Here is a 20,560-nt window from a genome sequence, read left to right as displayed (position 1 = left end):
AAAAGCAGAGCACGAATTCTGACCATGTGAGATCCTCACTGATGTTAACGCCGAGGAACTTAATGCTCTGTGGCCGACTAATGCAAATATGCGTTTTGAGGCATTTTCTCACCAAAAAGAACTTAAATTACATTTTCAGTTTTGATTGTACAGATAAGAGCAATACATCAATTGAATCTGTAAAGGGTCTAGTTTTATTTGTATCCATACATAATAACAACAAAACTTTGTGCATTTATAAAATAAAGAAAACAAACAGAGTGCGTTGTCTGCAGCCTCGGTCTGCGGTGATCTTCGTTTAGAAACGCGTCATTAAAATGAACTGTAACTCAGTGAATACTCAACGAAGAGACATGAGAGATAGATCTATAGAAAACTTGACATGTCTACTCTTAAACTAAGCAAGTGCTACCAAAAACAAATATATAAAGATTATGTATTTATTATGAAATCAACGCGATGTCCGTCTTTCACGTCTCCCTTCATTATATCTAATGCGCTCACGTACCGAGCGTGCTTATAATGGTCGCGGCGGGTAAACGCCCCATAACAACAAACAAAGCAGCAAGTTTTTTTTACATTTTACTTTGCACTTCGCGCTGAGAGGAATGAGACTGAATTCACTGCAGAAAAGACTTGCTGGGCATTAAAAGGACATTTGGGGAGGAAATCGAGAGATTCTTAGTGCATTCCATTGAATTTAGGTATATTGTAAATTAAATCGGGAGGGCAGACCACAAATGCACAGTATTGTCTTTTTTAATATTTTTACAGCAGAATACAAAGGAAAAGAAAATTGATTGAAAAGAGCTTTTTCCATAGATATTCTTGTTATACCATGTCACATTAAAATATCAAGCATTACGTTATTCTCCTGACATCTGAAAATAAAACATTTTTACACCTTTACAAATTTACAGCTATTAAGGCACACGAAGCTGGAGCTTATCCCAATCTGATCCTTTTTTTTTCTCGTCTCAAGAAATATCCGCGTCCACACGAAACCATAAAACGATGTAGTATACATGCCAGACCAGCATGTGGCGCTGTAATTCTGCAACAGAGATGCACTAAAAATTGAGAAGAAGACATGAACTATGCGCATAAACCTTGCGCTTGGCACACAAACAAACATGGAACAATACATTTATTAATCTGTGTTAATGTTAGTTAATAAAAAGAATATCATTCAGTGTGTGTTCATGTTTTTGTTGCTGTTACGTGACGTAGAGGTGTCTGACTAGGGGGGAGACGTGGGCTGATGACGTCATCGTTTCAGAAAATATACAGATTCGCTGTCCACACGAAAACGCAAAGACGGCGTTTTTAGATTTATCCACTCTGGGTCCCGGTTTCAAAAAATAGCGGTTTCACCTTACGAAAACGCTGGATCCGTGTGGACGAAACGCCTATCCGATAAAAAATTTGTGCGTATTCACAGAAACGCGTCTCCGTGTGAACGGGGCCTCAGTCAAACTGACTGTTAAGCTCATTCAGTCGAACAGATGTACAGTTTGAAATGATTTGTTTCAGTCTTTTTGAGTGGAACTTCCCAAGACGCGGAAGTGCCTTCCATAATTTAAAACAAAGTAGGCTCATTGGGGAAAAGCTGGATATTTCTCTCAGATCAGACCATTGGCCATTTATGTCATTATGTTGTTTTTGCTATGTTCATACCATGTTTCAGCAATTTAAAATGCAAGTGTTAGCCTGTTGGGACTAGAAAAAAGGAAGCTATCATTTGCTTTGTTTGCCAGAGGGCTGCTTTGTATCATGGGAGTTAGAATAGGATGGAGAACTCTTCTCTTGTGACCTGTGCAGAGCAGCTGCTGACACCTCCACAGAGACCACTCCAATGTCTTCACTTCTCTTGGAAGTGCTCACAAACAGATTCATTGTGAGGACAGTCATGGGATTTGTTGCTCCCTATCAGACATGTCCCACAGTAGCAGCAATAGGGATCATGGGGTTCTTTCACACTGCTTTGTGTGTATATGTTTTAGGAGTTCAAATTTAGAAAAAAAAAATATTGTCTATTTTATTTCTTCCATTCTTAAAGTAATAAAAGAAGGGTTGGCAAAGAGACACTGAGCATGTTTACATGGACGACAATATTCTGATATTAACACGATTAAGACAATACTCTGATTAAGAATCTACCATGTAAACAGATTTCTGATTCCCTTAATCTAGCTAAAGTCATACTAGAGTAAACAAATCGAGTTAAGAAGTGGCATATTCCTATTTTAGTCACATTATTGAAGTGCAGTATAGACATGTACACACCTTAATCACACTGTTACTGTTATGTTTGACGCATTTTGCAACAGGATGTGCACATGGCAGTGGTCAACCGTTTGACGGGCAAACAAAAGATCATAGGTGCGTTTGACAGGGTCCCTACGCAGTGTTCACTGCTCCCTACTCCCTTAGCACAGGATTAGGGCTGTGATGGTGGCCATGACAACCGCGCCACCGGTGTTCAGTCAGAACACTTTTCACACAGCATGATTTTGAATCGCCGACAGGTCCAGATATTTAGCATGCCAAATATCTCACGGGCATTGGCGACTCGTCCGATATGGCTATTTCTTTGATATTTATTTTAGTGTTTTGCAGGCTGCATATTCACTGACGGAAGTGCTAAAATAAACACGCATGTTTTTTAATAGATGATTGAGCCTCATTTATTATTAGTTTTGTTTAAAATATGATATATATTTTAAACACAACTAACCATAACCTTTCTTAAATACTCTAATTTGAATAATAAAATTAACATTTATTGCAACCCCCTCCATTGCAGAGCCTTTTTAAAAACTTTTTCAATGGCTCTTCTTTATGATTAGTTCTGGGTGGTGACACGGTGTGCAATGACAGTTGGGTGATTTTCCCTCTCCACTTCCTGTGAAGTGATGTATCAATGTTCCCTTATTCCCTATGCCGTTCACAGTGCCCTTCTAAATGATCATGTTCGCTCCCTTCAGATTTGAATCTTCCTTAAGATGGTGGACTACCCTGTGAAGTCCACTTCGCAGTACACTTACGGTCAAATGGAGCGCACTTTATGGCTTCTTTTTTAACTGTGATGACACAAAATCAAGATTGGAATGTACAGTACCTCAGTGACACAAGAGTTGGCAATGGCATGATACTGTAGGTAAACACTGGAGTGTATGGGGGATGATCTCATCATCTGGGCCGACTCTGATTTGTAATCGTACTGTATCTGAAACATGGGAATGGCAACTGAAACTGTTCCTCACTGTGCTAAGAGCTGTTTGGCCCGATGGTTTAAAAGCATTCTTAATTACTTTTCAAATTTCATTTCAATTAGTAGTACAGTGAAGAAGATTTTGTTTATTTGGTTTCAAAATTGCCAGTAATCTGATTGCCTCTTAAGAATGTTAAATAATCAAAGCTGCTTATATTTTCACATATTAATTTAGTTAAAAAAAGCAGGAGAATATAATATTAGCAGTTGCAAAATGTATTTAAAAAATATTAAATTAAAAGTAAAAACTATTAAAAAAGTGATCTGAATGGATTTTGTTAGTGTGGCTACTAGGGTAACAATGTAACAGTACACATACTGAAAATGATTGTTTGGGTCTGGAAGTCTATTAACATATTTAGAAATCCTGTTTGTAAAGTATATAGATTATATTTTAAATAGAGGTATAGGAGATATAGGACAATATCATTTATATCAGTATACTTAGTTGCAAACACATCTGAAAATTAAATGTACAACAGGGAGTGAGCAGCTAAAGGAAAAATGTCCTAAATGTGAAACATGCTTTATAATAGGAGTTTCCAACTAACTAAGCATACAGTTTAAATCGACTTGCCGTCCTGTCAGATGCGTGTGCTGCTTGATGCATTTAAGATGTTTTCCTCAGTGCATTACTTACATGTTACTGTTTACATGTACTGTTTTATCCTTATCTGTAAATTAGAAAATCATGCAAGTACTTTGCAAAAAGGCTCATTCTGACAGCAAGTGTCCGCTCAAGTATTTTGAGCATTTCAGACTTCATTGAAGGAGTGGTGACATATGCATGCTTGTCAAACAGATGGAGTGCAATCATTTTAAACTAGACTAAAAAATATGTTTTGATAAAATATTTTGCATCTGAATGAGGAAGAACAAGAAATCTCTTCACCCATTTAAAGCAGCACAATAAACTGCAGTATGAAGAGTTGCAGACGGTTGCAACAGTAATTAGAGACTTCGTTTAAAGACAGTCATAGTTTGTTCAGTGTTCACTTTGTTTCATAAAAAAGAAAAAATGTTTTTGACTTAAAATCTTTCTAACACTAAGTTTGAATATGGCAAGATAATGTGTTTGTGTTCGTAAGCATAGCATGCTTGACATAAAAGATGTGTAGCCCAATTTACAGTGAGTTAACAGTATGGTATGCTTGATTGAATTCTTAAATTACATGTTAGTTTGGTCACTGTAGGTAAGGCTTTTGTGTTCATTTGCGTCCCGCTCCTAGTTTTTATGGCATTACATGTCCCGCTCCTAGTTTTTTATTGCTTTACATACTGAAAAGCTTAAATTGTTGTATTAAATTAATTGAAGGAAGGCACGTCCAGCTTTATGTGTCTGTGTGCGTGTGATTGAACTGTACTGCACAATTTTTCTAATAGTAATGTAACAAAAGAATAGATCATCTACTTTTATTGCCTAAAGTTACATGGAATCTCTCATTGCCATCTGATGAATGCTTACCTCTGTGCAGCAGGTGCAATAGAGCATATGAGAACTCAGACACATAGCATTAGATTCATGAGCTATGGACAGTCCACAGGGTGGAGCTGTGTACATTTATTTCATGCTCGCTAAAGGCAACGTACTTTTCTGCCCATCACTGCACTGCTCTCAGGTGGATGTTTGTGATTAAGACAAGTCATTGATTAGATTGGTTATATGTTTTACTTGCCTTTTAAAAAATAAGAACCTGATTAAAAGAATAAATTGTTTTGGATAGAGGGTAAATATTAAGCCTGCTGTGTCACAGTGTTGGGCCTAGTAGTGAGAATTGTGATAAATTAGGTTTCACTGGTAGTGCTTATGTGCTCATTAGAGGCTGAAACCATGAAATGATTCACTGTAATTGTTTGGAGTAAAGCAGAGTCCCCTGAAACACTCTGAACAATCTGTACTTCGATTTGTGGCTAAAATTAAGAGTAGTATAGTATGTTAGCCAACATAGCTGCCCAAATAAAATAATATTATCAAGTATTATGGTCAGTTCCATAGTCATAAAATACGGTAACTAGTGGTCATGCAACAAGCTTTTATTTGAGGGTTTTAGGTGGTTCTTTTTCAATCATCACAGGTGCCTTTGTAAATATACTCAAAATAGAAGTCGAGAAACCATAAGCTTGGAGTCACAGATGAGATGATGAAATTTTCAAACTATCTCAGATCAGGTTGCTCTAAAGCAGCCCTTCTCAAAGTCCGGACTCCGGTCATTCAATCCGGACCCGCTTTCCACTTTGTATTTCAAGTGCACTCGTATCATTCAGACTTCCGTGGCACGCACGCACACACACACACATAGACAGAAACGCACACAAAAGGGTGCACGAACCAGTGTTGCAGTTTTTACCGACTTTTTTGTAAGACATAGCGCATAGCATTTTGGATAAACCTTTTAGCTTTCATTCAGTAGAATAATGTCACTGGTTTCGCCCCATGAGCGCAAGGTTTAAGTACAAAACAGCGTTTCCAAAAACCTATCACTGTTGACTGTCTGGGCATATGAACATGAATGTAGTTCGTCTGTAATTATGCACAGTTTGTTACACAGACGGACGTTTGTGCTGCATGATATAAATAAAGTAATATTATTCACTGCTGTATAACAGCATATTGCAGTTATAATTCAAGATTTTAGCAATTCAGTTGAAGTGACTTTAGGTTACATGAAAAGTATTTCAGAAACAGAAATATGTACATGATAACTGCTTTATTGGGCATTTAGTTGTATAAAAATGCAGTACTTTATGTAACAGTTCAGAGAGTAAACGCAAGTACGACTTGATGATGTAATGAATATGATAATTAACACATATAATGTAGAATTCTTATATAAAGTTATAAGCATGTTTATTAAAACAAGTTTTGTAATAATAATTATTTTGGACCTTTTGACGGTGATGAGAATTCATATTCAGACCTTTGATGTAAAATTTGATGTAAAGCTTCTCTGCTGTCTGCTGATTAGCAGTTGATGAGCTCTAGTAATTTTCTCTCCTTCTCTGAGGTCTTTCCCACTCTGCTCTCAGAACCCTCTGACCACACAGAACCACCCATCAGAAGTGCTTTCATTCATCTAAATCAACTAAACCCTGCTCTCAGAGACAGAGATCATCCAGAGCAGCCAGTACTAAATCAAGCTGCAATTTGGAATAGGCCATTAATAATGGAGGAAAACTACCCTTTTTTGACTCATGCTTGTGATGATATTGCCCAGTGCCTTGAGGAATGAAAATTAACCAGAAATTCAGTGTAGCCACAGAAATAGCATTCTAAAATAAGACTAATTACAGACTAATTTCCGTAAATTTTTGCTGTTCAGAGAGCAGTGTGTCGTATGCGTCTCCATGATGTAGTATACAAGCATTTTGGTGATGTTTAACCCTGAATGGAGTTTGCCAGCATTAGTTGTGTTGCACACTGAGTGACGCATACATATAACGAGAATGGCAGGATCTGAGTCACACTTGGACAGTGAAGTACACTGACAGCCGAAGTAACATAAAATGGGGGTAATTGAGGCTAGTAGTACAACTGGCTTGGAGCCCTTTGACATTTAAACAATTTGTAGATATGCATGAGGGAAGTAACACAAAGATCTTAGGGAAATCAAAAGAATTGTACACCAAAATGTGCTGCTGCTTATTACAATATTATTTTGCCTTGATTTTATTATTGCTGCATTGACAGGATATAGCACATGCATGTCCATGTTGCGTCCAAACATGATCTGATTAGCATTAAGGATTAGAGTAGTGTGTATGGCAGCATTTTGCTACATCCCTCTTAGCTTGACTGCTGATTTAAAATTTTCCTGAAGCAAAGTCAGGGGAGAGATCTTTGTCATTGCTGACCATCCCCCATGTTACTGCCTCTTATTGCCCAGTGACCTGAGTGGTTCATCCAGTTTGAATGTTCCCTGGTCATCTAAATCAAACCTTCTACAATGAAAAAATAGACTTAAGTAAAGCTTAAGTAGCTCTCTGTCTGGCCCTTTCACTGACTACTTTCTCCATCATATGGATTTCGTCAAGAAATGGCACCGTTCTCAGAAGGTCACAATCTTACTGTCCAGTCAGCTGCCAGTGACATTCTGTCATCTTATTGGCCAGTCTCTGAGCTCCCCCTCCCCCTGCACTTTTTCTCTCCTCCATGTAAATGTGCAGGGAGCCACTTCATTAACGCTCCTCCTCCTTCATGCAACACTGCTTCTTGAGGATGTTCAGTTGCTGTTCCTCTCACTGGTAACTGCCTTAGCATTTTTCCTTTCCCACAATCTTTCGGGGGATGTAGAGAACCCACGCTGAGGATGAGACCGAGAGAGACTCAACCCAACTCCTGTCTGACGGAGCCCATGTGACAAACACCACACGCTGCAACAGCTTTACCATCCCCTCCCTTCCTCCCCTCACATCTCTCCTCCTCTTCCCTGGTTCTCCTCACAACTCACTGCGTTGTGCTCACTGTTCTTCACCTCTCTTTTGGAAACGAGGCAGTTGTCTGGTGTTTTATGTCATGGAGAAGATTTAACTAAAAGAGCCAAAAGCTTGCACTTTCTTTCATGCAGCATGGCTCCTGCGTGGCCTCTGTGTAAACATCTCCACTGTGACTGACAGCTGTGAGGTCGCTGGTCAAGAAGGAGAACGGACGGAGTGTGAAAGAGCGATAGGAAGGTGGAAAGACAGATTTTTCATTGCAAGCAAGTGAAGCAGAAGAAGAACGGCACTGAGAGACAGCAGAATTCTGAAGCAGTGGTGACGGAGAGGGGGGCGTGTAGAAAACTCGCTGGATGAAGGAAGCAGACTGGCTGTCCCTTCCCAGGCATGATGGAGTGAGACGAGGAATGAGGGTGGATGGTGAGAGCGGGCAACAGCAGCAGCAGTGGAGGGGCAGGAGGAGGAGAAGGTGTGAGGGGAGGTGGGGGAACAGGAGGTGGCCGGAGAGGCAGGAGCAAGTATCGCTTGCGGAGGCGAGTCTCAGGCTCTTCGCTGGCTGAGCAACTCAGCTGTCACAGTGGCGAGAAAATGTCACCCAGAATTAAGAAGTTGGACTGCTTCTCACCCATGCTGTGCCACTGCAAAATGGCCTGTACAAACAGCACCATCTCGCTCATGTTTGGATGCAAGGTGGGTCGTGGAGCTCTCTGCTTAGTTTCTCTGTTTTGCTTTGTGTCAGAGCTAGAGGACAGACTGTGAGAATCTGTCTAGCATGTAGATCCAGGTGTTGCTGCCAAAATTTTCTTCTGTACAGCTGGCAGAAAAATCTGAAGAGAACAGAGTCTCTTAAGCGTTCCTGTAGCTCAAGTGGTAGAGCATTGCGTTAACAAGTGCAAAGTTGGGGGTTCGATTCTCTGGGAACACATGATAGGTAAAAAATTGATAGCCTGAATGCACTGTAAGTTGCTTTGGATAAAAGTGTCTGCTAAATGCATAAATTTAATTTAATTTAAGTCAAATACAGTCAACTTGATGAGAAAACAGGAGTTGGGTGCTGACATAAAGCATGCCCACGTTGCCAACATGAAGATGGGTAAAAATGTAGGCCTATATGAATGTACAGGGGAAGATGCAATCCATGGGTCTTTAACTTTGTTACTTTTAGGTTATTTTTTTAACGTTTTTCCTTTATAGGAAAGTTAAGTGAAGAAATGAAAGTAGGGGAAATGGGATCAGGTCATGACCCAGGTCGCACCTGGGTCCCTGTGATCCAACAGCTCTTATGTGTGTACATACACCGTATAGACCTTTATGTCTTTACTAGTTGATATTAACATGAGCTCATAAAAGATTCATGCATAATAATTATAAAACAATTGCCAAATTTTGTTTAAAATAGGTTTATATAAAATTCGGGAGGTATCAACTTTCCGAAGGTATTTTATGTTAACTACCAGCATGCTTACAACTGCTTGACTGCTGTTATAAGGGTTGTCGATACATATGTCAGGGGTGTCTTTCCTCTTTACACAGCTCTTTCTCATTTAAACAGTCATTGGCTTATCTCTGTTCTGACTGTAGTTAACACTCTGCTTACCAGTAATAATTCTCTATATACTGATGGCGGTTGCACTCATTTCATTTTGTTAAGGTTAAAGCCTGTGTGTGCTTAATGAGAGCATGTAATAGTAATGGATTAGCTCTGGCATTACCAGAGCACAAGAACCTCCTGATCAAACACTTACAGAAACTCTTGTATGGAACTTCTTTATTTTTATACCAAATTGCTTGTTACAGCATGATTGTGAAATTGTAGGTTGAACTTTTTTTTTTTTTTTGTAAATACTTCAGAACAGCTGATTGTGGTGAATTAATTTTGATCTCAAAGTTATCTTTTTTTTTTTTTTTTACAATCAAGCCTATGGAGGCATTGTTAATTCAAATGATTATGTAGTCACTCATTAAAGAGTTAGAAGTCATTGGAATAGTTTAACCAGTGACCTTTGGCCTCTGGCATGATTACTGCCTGTATGGGTGCCGTGTGGCATCAGTGCAACCATGGCATTAACTTCTCAAATCCTTGATGCAAAGCACATAGGATTACATGTCATCTGCTTTGCTCAGGGTTGACATTCAATTGGAATTCATAGTCAGTTGTTAAAAAGGTTAAAAACATTTATTTTTCTGAAAAGCTGAAGTACTGCAAGATCATTGTGAACCAGCCTTTCTTGAAAGTTCTACATTGTAATATAAAATATTTTTATAATGGTGCTGAAACTCATGAGATAAGTGTAACATATCAACCAATATGATTAGCTTCTATAGATGATTAGAAGATAATTTGGATGATTTAAGTAAATATGTATCTTGGTTTAAACATGGAAAAGTTGTTTCTAGGTCATCTTTAAGCAATGACTGTTTTAAATGACTTAAGGCATTTCTCTGATTAAACTGGAGGGAAAACAGCAGTGTGACAGTGATGTATGAGGGAGTCTATGCTGGCTGTTGGACTAAATACTAATTTCTTAGTCACTCGTCCTTTGTTCTAGAACACACTGGCTGAATGCACCACTTCTTTTATTAATTTCTTAAGAAAACATGGGAGGTTATGCTGGCTTTGGTAGTTTTCTTGTCTTTATTGCTCTCTGTTTCTGCCATGATCCACTGATGCCTTAATGGCAAGTCAAGCTATCTATCCAAATTTGTCAGGGGCACAATTCCTCACTCACCATTAACCGTTACACTTGTCACTATCTCTGTGTTCTGTAGAGTTCAGTTTCTTTGTTGTACTGCTCACAAATTCTCCTTGCGATCTTAGGCCTATGATAGATACAGGCTGGCACATTCGGCAGATCTCAAATGGAGTGGAATGATCGAAACTAGCCATTTCTCTGTGCTTAATGTAATTTTCTTGATGACTGGAAGGGTATCATATGAAAGAATAGTGGCTGAGCAGAGGAGCTTATGCTGCTCTCTGGACTGTCAGATTGACAGCAGTTTTAGCATCTGATCACACAGATGGGATGATTGCCCAAATGCCATGTTATGTAACCCTAGATTTTGTTAGAAACATTTCTGATGATACTTTAAACACTGGAGCCGACAACTTATGAGGATTTAGTTACAGGCAACATTAAGCATCGCTTTACAACTTTGCCATATGGTCAACATGTAATAACAGCAGAACAGCACTTATTTTGCTGGCTAATGCATTTTGACATTTGTAGAGCTGAAGCGCATTATGTAATTGTTACAAAAAATTATACATTCAAACAGATATATTTAGTATACATATGAAAATGCATTCACAGGTATAAACATTTTACATCATGCAGATTCAATTGGATCAAATCTGCCCACAGGTTGCTTCCCTATATTATTAAGGAGTTAGGACAAAAGAAGAGTCTGTCTACTGGGATTTTTTTTAAAATTCTTATCCTTTAAGGATGATCTTATGTTTTATTGAGTGGGATGTTGCCAGATTTCTGAAACACATGTAAAGTTGTTCTGACACTAACTGCTAACTTTCTTCAGAGTTTGCTAACTGATAAGTGATGTAAGCTACTTCAGCTGAAAGAAACTATAGATCCTTAAGTTAAGTTTGTCTGTATGTCTTTGTGAATATTTTTAAGAAACTTAATTGTCCTCAAATCAGACATCACAGTTTGCAGGTTTTGTTGCATGCTGGAAAAAAAAAATAGCACTCTAATGAAAATATTATATATTCCATAAGATGGATCTCAAAATCATGCAGTCACTGGGTAAGGGTTCAAATATGTAGAAGATGCTGGAAAACCAAAGAATGTGCAGGAGCTGGAGGATTTTTCTGAAGGACAACAGTCAATTGAACTGTTCAGGACGAACAAGGGACTCATGAACAACTATCACAAAACATAAAAACAGTCATCAGTCAGGATCATCCAGGAAATTACACACAGTATTAAGAGGTTATGTAAACTTTTGAACAGGGTCATTTTTACAAATTCAGTTATTATTTTGTCTTGTGAAGTATAGGCATGGGCCGGTGTGAGATTTTGATGGTATGATAACCTTAAGCAAAAATATCACGGTATCACGATATCACGGTATTGTTGTTACAGCTCTGAAATGTGTTATTTTTAAATGACTGGGAAAAGAAAAAATATTAGTGGTTTTGAAACAGTGACATTTTCAAATTGCGGTATACCTTGAAACCGGTAATCGCCCCATGCCTAGTGGAGTATATATAAACATCTGTTATGTGAAATAGCTTATTCAAGACAGTATAAAAAAATTAAAAAAACATGCAATTTTCATTATCCCTCTTATTTTGTGAAAATTATTAACAATTGGCATTTTCTTCAAGGGGTATGTAAACTTATGAGATTGTGTTACTAATTGTTTTAATGATATTATACAGATTTGGTGTGTGTGTGTGTGTATATATATATATATATATATATATATATATATATATATATATATATATATATATATATATATATATTAGGGCTACTCCCTAATAGCTGACTAACCAGTAGTCGACCACAAGGCGTACGTGTGTAATTTAAGTTATTTTCGGGGTTATCAGGAGAGGATGCCTCATAACACGTATACATGGGGATCATCTCCAGAGGGTTAAAGCAGCACATTCCTATAGAATGGTGACTGAATGGTTTTAATGCATTGGCCTTGTCACACACACAAGGTCACACCTTGTTCAGTACGGTCACACTCTGTATATCTGTTGAAAACTTTTGAAAAGTTTAAAAACAATTTATTAATTTTTATGTACTGTATAAATACAGAATGCACTAAAAAACGAGGGGGTGGGGGGGAATGTGTTGGCACAGTGGTTAACCAGAAAAATTTAAAAAGGCACAAAGGAATTATTGTATACAAATAGTATTATAACGATTGCTTTTATATTATTAGTAACAGGCAAACATTATATTACTTTCACGTTTGCTGTCACCATTAAGCAATTACGCATTTATATCATTTAAACAAAACTTTGATTGACTAATGAACATTTAATATCATAAACCTTGCAAACTTAGTCGAATCCAGCTGTCACTTGTGTGGTGTGCTTTTTTTGTGTGGATTTTTATTGTGTTTGATGGTGTTTTTCGTTCTGTTTGTATTTAATTGTTTATTATTGTTTTTTATTTTGTTTTTTGGTTTATGCTGCGCTTTATGCATTTGCCCGTCATTTTCTCTGTGTGCTGTATGTAAAATGAGTGTTAGCCTGGCTTTATTTGAAGAATATGATTCCCAATGCACATAAACTTCCCAGAAAACTGAGTGCCCTGCTGGTTACAGTCCTTTTTAATTATATTTTATTAAATATTTATTTATTTGTGAAAAATAATTTGTCATCTAAAGTATATGTTAAATTTACACATTTATTTTTTAATCCATTGTAAAATGATTTAACATTTCTTAAATATGAATAAAAAAAATTTAATAAATTATATTGGCTATCGGCATCGGCTGTCAAAAAAAACAATATCGGTCGACCACTAGCCCTAATATATATATATATTAATTAATCGCACATTTTTTCTGAAATTCAGCGCAAATAATCCCACCTAACATTAAAGTTTTTTTTTTTAATACTTTTACATTGCAATAATTTCACAATCAGTCCTCAAATTATTGTACAAAAAACATAAAGACAGTATATTTTTAATATTTGTATAATGGCATCTTTTTTTATGACTGAAGGCCAGTATGTATCACTGATAGTAATACTACTGATGTCTCTATGAAATTGTCTTTTCCCCCCTAATATTTAACCATTGACTAGTTATTCAACATTACAGTATAATTGAGAGCTATCAATCTGAACATTTATTAGACTACTTAAAATAACTTCCAGTTTATGTGAAATTAAAACAATCTTCACATAAAACTATTATAATAAATGTCATATTTAGCTACATGTGCCTTTCAGCAAGTAGGAACTAGAAATTAAATAAAGTTATCAAACACTAAATTTTAAATTATATTTAGATGAATATAAGGACTGTTGGGTTAAATTTTCCAATTAAAATTTTAACCCAAAATTTGGGTTAGTCCATATTTGACCCAAATAATTTTTTAGAATGTATGGAATGCCTGAATCACTGAGTTGCAAAGTGTGTTTGTGGGACATAAATTTACCTAATGTCCTCAAAGAAATCTAGTCTCATCCAAAAAGGTTTTTTTTTTTTTTTTACTAAAACAGAATAATGTGGCTCTTTATTATTTAATTCAGTTCTAATTAGAAGTGTTTGCTAGCATTACTATTACTATTGTTCATACTTAAGTTTATGGATTTGGCAACTCCCTGATCAGAAGTATTAAACATCGGCACATATCTTGTCTCACAGTGTTTGTGCCACGTAAGTGAACGATAGAATACTGTTTGGATGTTTCATCATATGAAATTTAAACCTGTGGGTAAAACATTTCATCTTACTGACAGATTGCTATATGAAGCAGGTTATTGCAGTTCTCATTTAAAGCTGTGAATATTGGCACAATGTGCAGAGGTGGAAACTGGAGTCAGTTTGAATACCAGTTTCAGAGGTGAAGTGTCTGGTGTATCCCAGGAAAGCTTCAGATTGAATAGTGAGCCGCTTACCTCAGCCGCAGAGGACCATGACTCAATAGTGAGTGGTCGTAGTTGCCAGGAGATCCTCCTCCTCATGCTCTCATCAGGGAAGACTGTGAGCTCTCCTCTGCTATCATGTGCTTTTGCCCACATGCTCTACACATTGAACACCTACAAATCAATCATAATCAAACCAAATCTTTATGCTGGTCTTGCTGATATTTCCATTTATGGATGTTAGAGGAGAATTACATAACATGGCGGTATTGTTAGGGAAAGACTTGTAGCCAAATACACAAAGAAAAAGCAACGTCTTTGGACACTTCTGTGACTTTTTAATGTTGACAAGGCTTAGTCACAGTATGTTGTGTAACTGGATTGCTTAATGTCACTTAAGCGAAACACTGCAGTTATAGCTGGGTGAGCAGTGTTTAGAGGAACTGTTAGAATTTCCATCCTAAATAGTTTAATATGTTGCTGACAAATAATAGTTTAAATAGTATAATTTAAAGTAATTTACAGTTAAACTCAAATTTGGAAAAACTGGAATTTATATACATACTGTAATCTTGAAAGTACTTTTAACAAAACAAGCGCAATGAAGTCCTTTAAAACTTTTTGATATCAGGTACCCCCTTCTTAAAATCAGTATTAATTTTGACAGTTTTTTTTTTCTTTTCTTTTTTATATGGCATTAAAAAAAAACTAAATAGCAAAAACTAACTAAACCGTTACGGTAAATGGTAAAAAAAAAAAGTAAACAGCAGGGCTCGCAAAATTTCTAAATCTCTGAAAGCCCTTCGGGCAGGCATTCTTCATGTTTTGGTAGCCCAAAATTAATTTAACTAGCCCGAATAAAAAAAGACATCATCTGAACTTAACTGTAGACAAATCAGCATGATCAGCAAAAACTAGTAGCATATCGGGATGTAACGATCCAGTAAATTTACAATGCAATAAAATTAATAATACAGATTAGAGCATACAATTTTCTTACAATTTTTATATATATATATATATATATATATATATATGTATATATATATATATGTATTATATATATGTGTGTAATATATATATATATATATATATATAAATATATATATCTATATATATATATATATATATATATATATATATATAATATAAATATATATAAATATATTAAAAAAAAAATTTACAAAATGAGATTTAAGACATTATAAATGAAAAGGTGTCCTCTTATTTCTCAGACAAAATGCTGCATATTTCTTTGTGAAATTGAAATGTAAAATAAAAAAACTAACTTGAAATTTTAAAACAAATCCCAAATCAAATAAAAAAATTATACAACTAAAAGAAATCTCTTCATATAAACAAAGGCTTTGTCTGTGCTCTATTTAAAATCAGAGGCAACCATTTGAATTACTATCCAAAAAAAGATGCTAAAAACATTATTTGAATTGTATAATTTAAAAATTTGAAGCAAAACAGAATGGTATGATTTTAGCTTTGTGAATGAGATCCAAATGTCACTCTCTGACAGCAGGTGGCACTAATGGAACACCAGATATTTAAAGGCTGCTGCCCCTTTAAGAGCGAATGCACGGATCCAATATAATAATGCACAGGAGATTTCTTTCTCTAGAGTATATGTTCAACTTAAGACATAACTGACTGTTTATGAGAATACTTGCAGAGACAATTATTTTGAGATAATTTTGTGTGTATGTGTTCATTCAGAAGCAAGGATACGCGAAAGAGGAATCAATTCTGTGTACGCGCATTATCTGAAACGTGGCTCTTTGTGTGCACTTTGAATTAGAGATCGACCGATATGGGTTTTCTATAGCAGATGCAGATGCCGATGTTTAGAGGTCAGGGTCAGCCGATGGCCGATATGTGCTGCTGATTTTTAGGGCTGATATCTTGAAGTTTTCCCCTTCATTTGCATGCTAAAATGTCACACTAATAATAAGTGGATGCACAACATTTCTAAACTTAACATCATCATTTATTGAGCACTGACTTGAACCATCTCTCGAATCTTAATTTTTTGCACTGCATGGTATTAAAATAAAACAATTATCCAAAGTTAACCAAACAAATCAATAAACTGACCAAGTATTAATATATAAAACAGGTAATATATATATTAAAAAAAAGTCAATCATTTACATAAAAGTTTTAGAGCATTTATCAAGCAGAATTTTTCAAGTTTGTTGGAACATAAATGTAAACTTAAATATACATTTAAATAAAATAAATACAATTTTATAAATAAAAATCAATTAAACTGAAAAATATAAAAAATACTATATATAAAAAATAAATAATAGTAGTGCTGCAAACACACTAGCAACCAGCAACATTTGTGTTTGGTATAAATGACACAGAACATCTAAAGTGCATTCTAATTTCAAACTTACATCGCAGTCTGTTCATTATTAAAATAAAGTAGAGTCAACCAAACATATAAAAGGTTACACTGGTCAGTTTAAATAGACCGTAGTATACCGGTCCACTGTGCTGTTATGCCAAGGACGTTTTTTCTCATGTGAAGAGGATGATATTTTCCCTCTATATGCGAATCCGTGTAAAGTACAAGCCTAGTTTACATTAAAAAAAAAAAAAAAAAAAAAAATATAATATATATATATATATATATATATATATATATATATATATATATATATATATATATATATATATATATATATAATATATATATATAAATATATATATATATATTATAGTTTAACATTCAGATACATTGCGAATATGGAAACATTTGGATATGTGCAGAACGAGACATGAGCAATAACCTCCAAATACATCTAGCCAAACCCGAGCTCGCTCGTCCTCGTCTGCACGCACACACACACTGTCACGATCTAATGCACTGTAAATGCCGGATTTTTTAAAAACAAATAGGCCTGCAGGAATGCAAAAATTCAAAATCGAACATTTTCCAGAACAGGATCTAATAAAAGTACTGGTCATAATACTCGCAAAAAAATGTTTAATGTGAAAAAAGCGATTCACTGACTGCGCAGCACAGCCACAAGCGCCACAGTTACGTTTGGGATAATTTTATTTTTAATACTATAGTGTCATTTGAAAACATTGCAATTGCGTTTTAAAATACAACAACGAGCACCACGAAACCATTTAAAGAGGCGCATTCTCCTTGATGGGAAATGATCTCAAACGTATGGCACGCTCTCTTCATTTTATCAAATGATCATAATCACATCTATTCATTTTACAATCCTGCTACTAGCATTTTATTCAGACTAAAACCCCTTTAATTCGGGTGAGAAAGCTTTTTTTTCAAGTGCCTTTTGCACATAATAATAATACCGCTGCAGACGCATTTTGCAGCATTAAGGTTATTAATAGATCGTTAATTTAAACGACGATCGATCATGGAAATGATCAAATATTGACATCCCTAAATGCAAATGAGTTGGATGGAAACCTGGCTATTGTCTGCATCAAACCATGCTTCCGAACAAATCATTCACCGTTCTGTGCTGCTCCAGGACAGCTGTCTCTCCGAGCACGGTGCTGTCTGTGAGTGGGGCGGAGTAACGGAGCCCTCAATCACGCTGCAGTGTTTGTGAGAACTGCCACCTTCTCCACCCCATTTACAGAGTGAAATTCTCTGACTACCTTTATCTCCTAGGACTGTTGTTGAATCTTCCAAAAGTTTTGGCTTGGGGTCCTTCACATGCGGCAGCACTTTCCACTGCACCAATAACACGGCGCTGCCCGCCGACGTGCCTGAATTTAAATTGGCGCTACTAAACACGGATACCGGCCGATGCCGATATATTAAAAAATGACAAATATCGGCCGACCGATATATCGGTCGACCTCTACTTTGAATGAGTGCGTGCAAGCTCCGAATGTGCGCGAATGGTTTAAAACATTTGAATGTTTAAATCGGGAAGACTTAGAAACAAGTGCAAATGATCGACTACGATCTGTTTCACCCCTACAAGCGAGTTAACGACACGAATCAAGTTAGGAATTTCACATCACTATTCAAGATAGCCCGTCAGGCAGGGCAGTGATACATTTTGGTAGCCCGACTGGAAAACACAATAGCCCCGGGACATCGGGCTAGCGATTTTGCGAGCCCTGAACAGTAAAACAGTAAACTGTTTTGGGTAGTCTATCCATTCACTGCGGCTTCCATACTGAGACTACTGTAGATATTTGAATGCCCCTTATCCATTTGCCGTCCAATAACAGGGACTCACATTTTTAAGGACAAGAGTAGCCTAGGATGTATTTTGAATGTCTGGTAGTCCTCAAATAACATTATAGTCTCGTTTCGTCTTGTCAACAAAGATGCAGCATACATTTCATCATAGTTTTATCATCAGATATGTCAGATATATCAGACATCGACGTATCGTCTTCGTCACAGAAAAAAATGTTTGTTAACGAATATTTTTCGTCGTCATAGGCAGCTATATATTTTCATGCATAAAAAATAATGTATATTTGAGCAAAACATGATAACACGAAGATGTGGAATAATGCTCTATAAATATGTGAAATAAATAAAGTTCCAAAATTCAATAATCAAATTTTTAAATTGTCAGAGTATACTGAATCCTAAGCAGATGTGTTCATTTTTTATATACAAGATGAATAAAGCCAGGTCAAAGAATGGCCACTCTACGTTTTGTAGACTGTGCCGACTCGTCCAATAGAAAGCATATTTACACTATGTGCCATTCACCATATACTGTAGAAAATAGTAAAAGTAAGAACAAGTGATTGATTTCAGACACAGCTTTAACATTTTTTTTATAGTCTTGGACCCAGGAGACTTGTGGGCATTAAAATTAAAATGAAAAAAGAAAAAAGAAAAAAAACTGTTTAGAAACTGGTTTAGAAACCTGTTGTTATTCATGTGTATTTCTGGATACTCTCTCAGGCATATGTTAATCTCAGTTAAAATCTCTAATAAATGGGCAACACGTATTTCATTTCTAGACATAAGGGAAGTCGTGGCCTAATGGTAAAAGAGTCGGACTCGAACCCCCAAAGGTTGTGGGTTCAAGTCTTGTACCTGCAGGGATTGTAGGTGGGGTGAGTGAATGAATATCGCACTCTCCCACCTTCAGTACCACGACTGAGGTGCCCTTGAGCAAGGCACCGAACCCCCAACTGCTCCCCGGGCGCAGCAGCAAAAAATGGCTGCCCACTGCTCCGGGTGTGTGTTCACGGTGTGTGTGTGTGTGTTCACTGCTTTGTGTGTGCAATATGGATGGGATAAATGCAGAGCACTAATTCGGAGTATGGGTCACCATACTTGGCCGCATGTCATGTCACGATCAATTTTACTAAATATTGTATAGCGATGCCAACTTCAATAATGTCTTTATTTGGAATTGAGCCTTTGACCATGAGGGAGGCAGTAATGTATGTGCACATTCTGCACAGATGAGTCATAGCAGAGGAAATTATGTTTAAGAATATGATGATAACTGTCTGATGGACAGATGGGAAAAAAAGCTTGTTCTATTCTTTTTCTTTTTATTTATTATATAATAAAAAAAATAAACTTTTTTAAGCTAACTGAGACTTGTTATAGCACTTGCATATCATTACATGTCATATCAATGTAAATGTAAATAAGCAAATGCAATGATTATGTAGAGTGAGAGTTAAGATTATCTTAGTTATCTACAGTAGGTTGACCTCAGAGCCCATTATTAAATTTTCCAAAACATTGTGGATGATATATAAAATTTATTGTTGCTTGCTCAATGGGAAGAAAACCAAACACTTTTCAGTATCAATTCCTAATTGATCTTTTTTTGTAATCTGGCTAATGATTATAAGCCATGCAAATACATAAATCTAAGTGGGTAAACCAGTTCAGTGAGCCTTATGTCAGCTTTAAATGATTTTTTTTATGTCAGTTGCTTGAATCACTGGCTCACCTATAGTGAGAAGTAGTCAGTATCTGATAAACCTGTTGCCATAGCAACTGTGGCCACCTCCGCCTGTGTGGAAACCGCTCATTAGCTACCTTTTTGTTTAAGCATGTACCAGTGTTTATTTTAGAGGAAGGGAAACCCATTCATTGTCATGTGAAAGCACTGCTTAGTGCAAGGGAATGGTTTGATAGTTTTCTGTGTTTATATTATTAAAATGTGTATGAATGTAGTTAGTTACAACATATATTATACTTCAAGTATATTGTGTAATATTCACCTAAAAATTAAAAATGAGGGAGTATAAATTATTTACTTCCTGATTTTGCTTCAGAA

The 20,560-nt window shown here is 36.2% G+C and overlaps 1 protein-coding gene across 21 annotated transcripts in view; it reads left to right on the top strand.

The window, feature by feature from the left end:
- LOC109052896 (discs large homolog 1-like protein) overlaps window positions 1-20,560 on the top strand; it is a 112,785-nt gene that overhangs the window by 28,303 nt on the left and 63,922 nt on the right. The window contains exon 1 of one of the 21 annotated variants that reach the window (XM_042768377.1): window positions 7,485-8,398. The exons of 18 other annotated variants lie outside the window; for them this stretch is intronic. In XM_042768377.1, the coding sequence (XP_042624311.1) occupies window positions 8,126-8,398 (273 nt within the window). In that variant the 5' untranslated portion in view covers window positions 7,485-8,125. Of the gene's footprint in view, window positions 1-7,484; window positions 8,399-20,560 lie in introns of those variants that run through there. 2 more of the 21 variants (XM_042768412.1, XM_042768479.1) reach the window with 2 other exon arrangements.

This window comes from Cyprinus carpio, chromosome A2 (assembly GCF_018340385.1).
Source record: "Cyprinus carpio isolate SPL01 chromosome A2, ASM1834038v1, whole genome shotgun sequence".
In the NCBI taxonomy this organism is placed as follows: Eukaryota; Metazoa; Chordata; class Actinopteri; order Cypriniformes; family Cyprinidae; genus Cyprinus; species Cyprinus carpio.
Note: the sequence above shows the minus strand (reverse complement) of the source record. Positions and strands in the feature narration are given on the sequence as shown.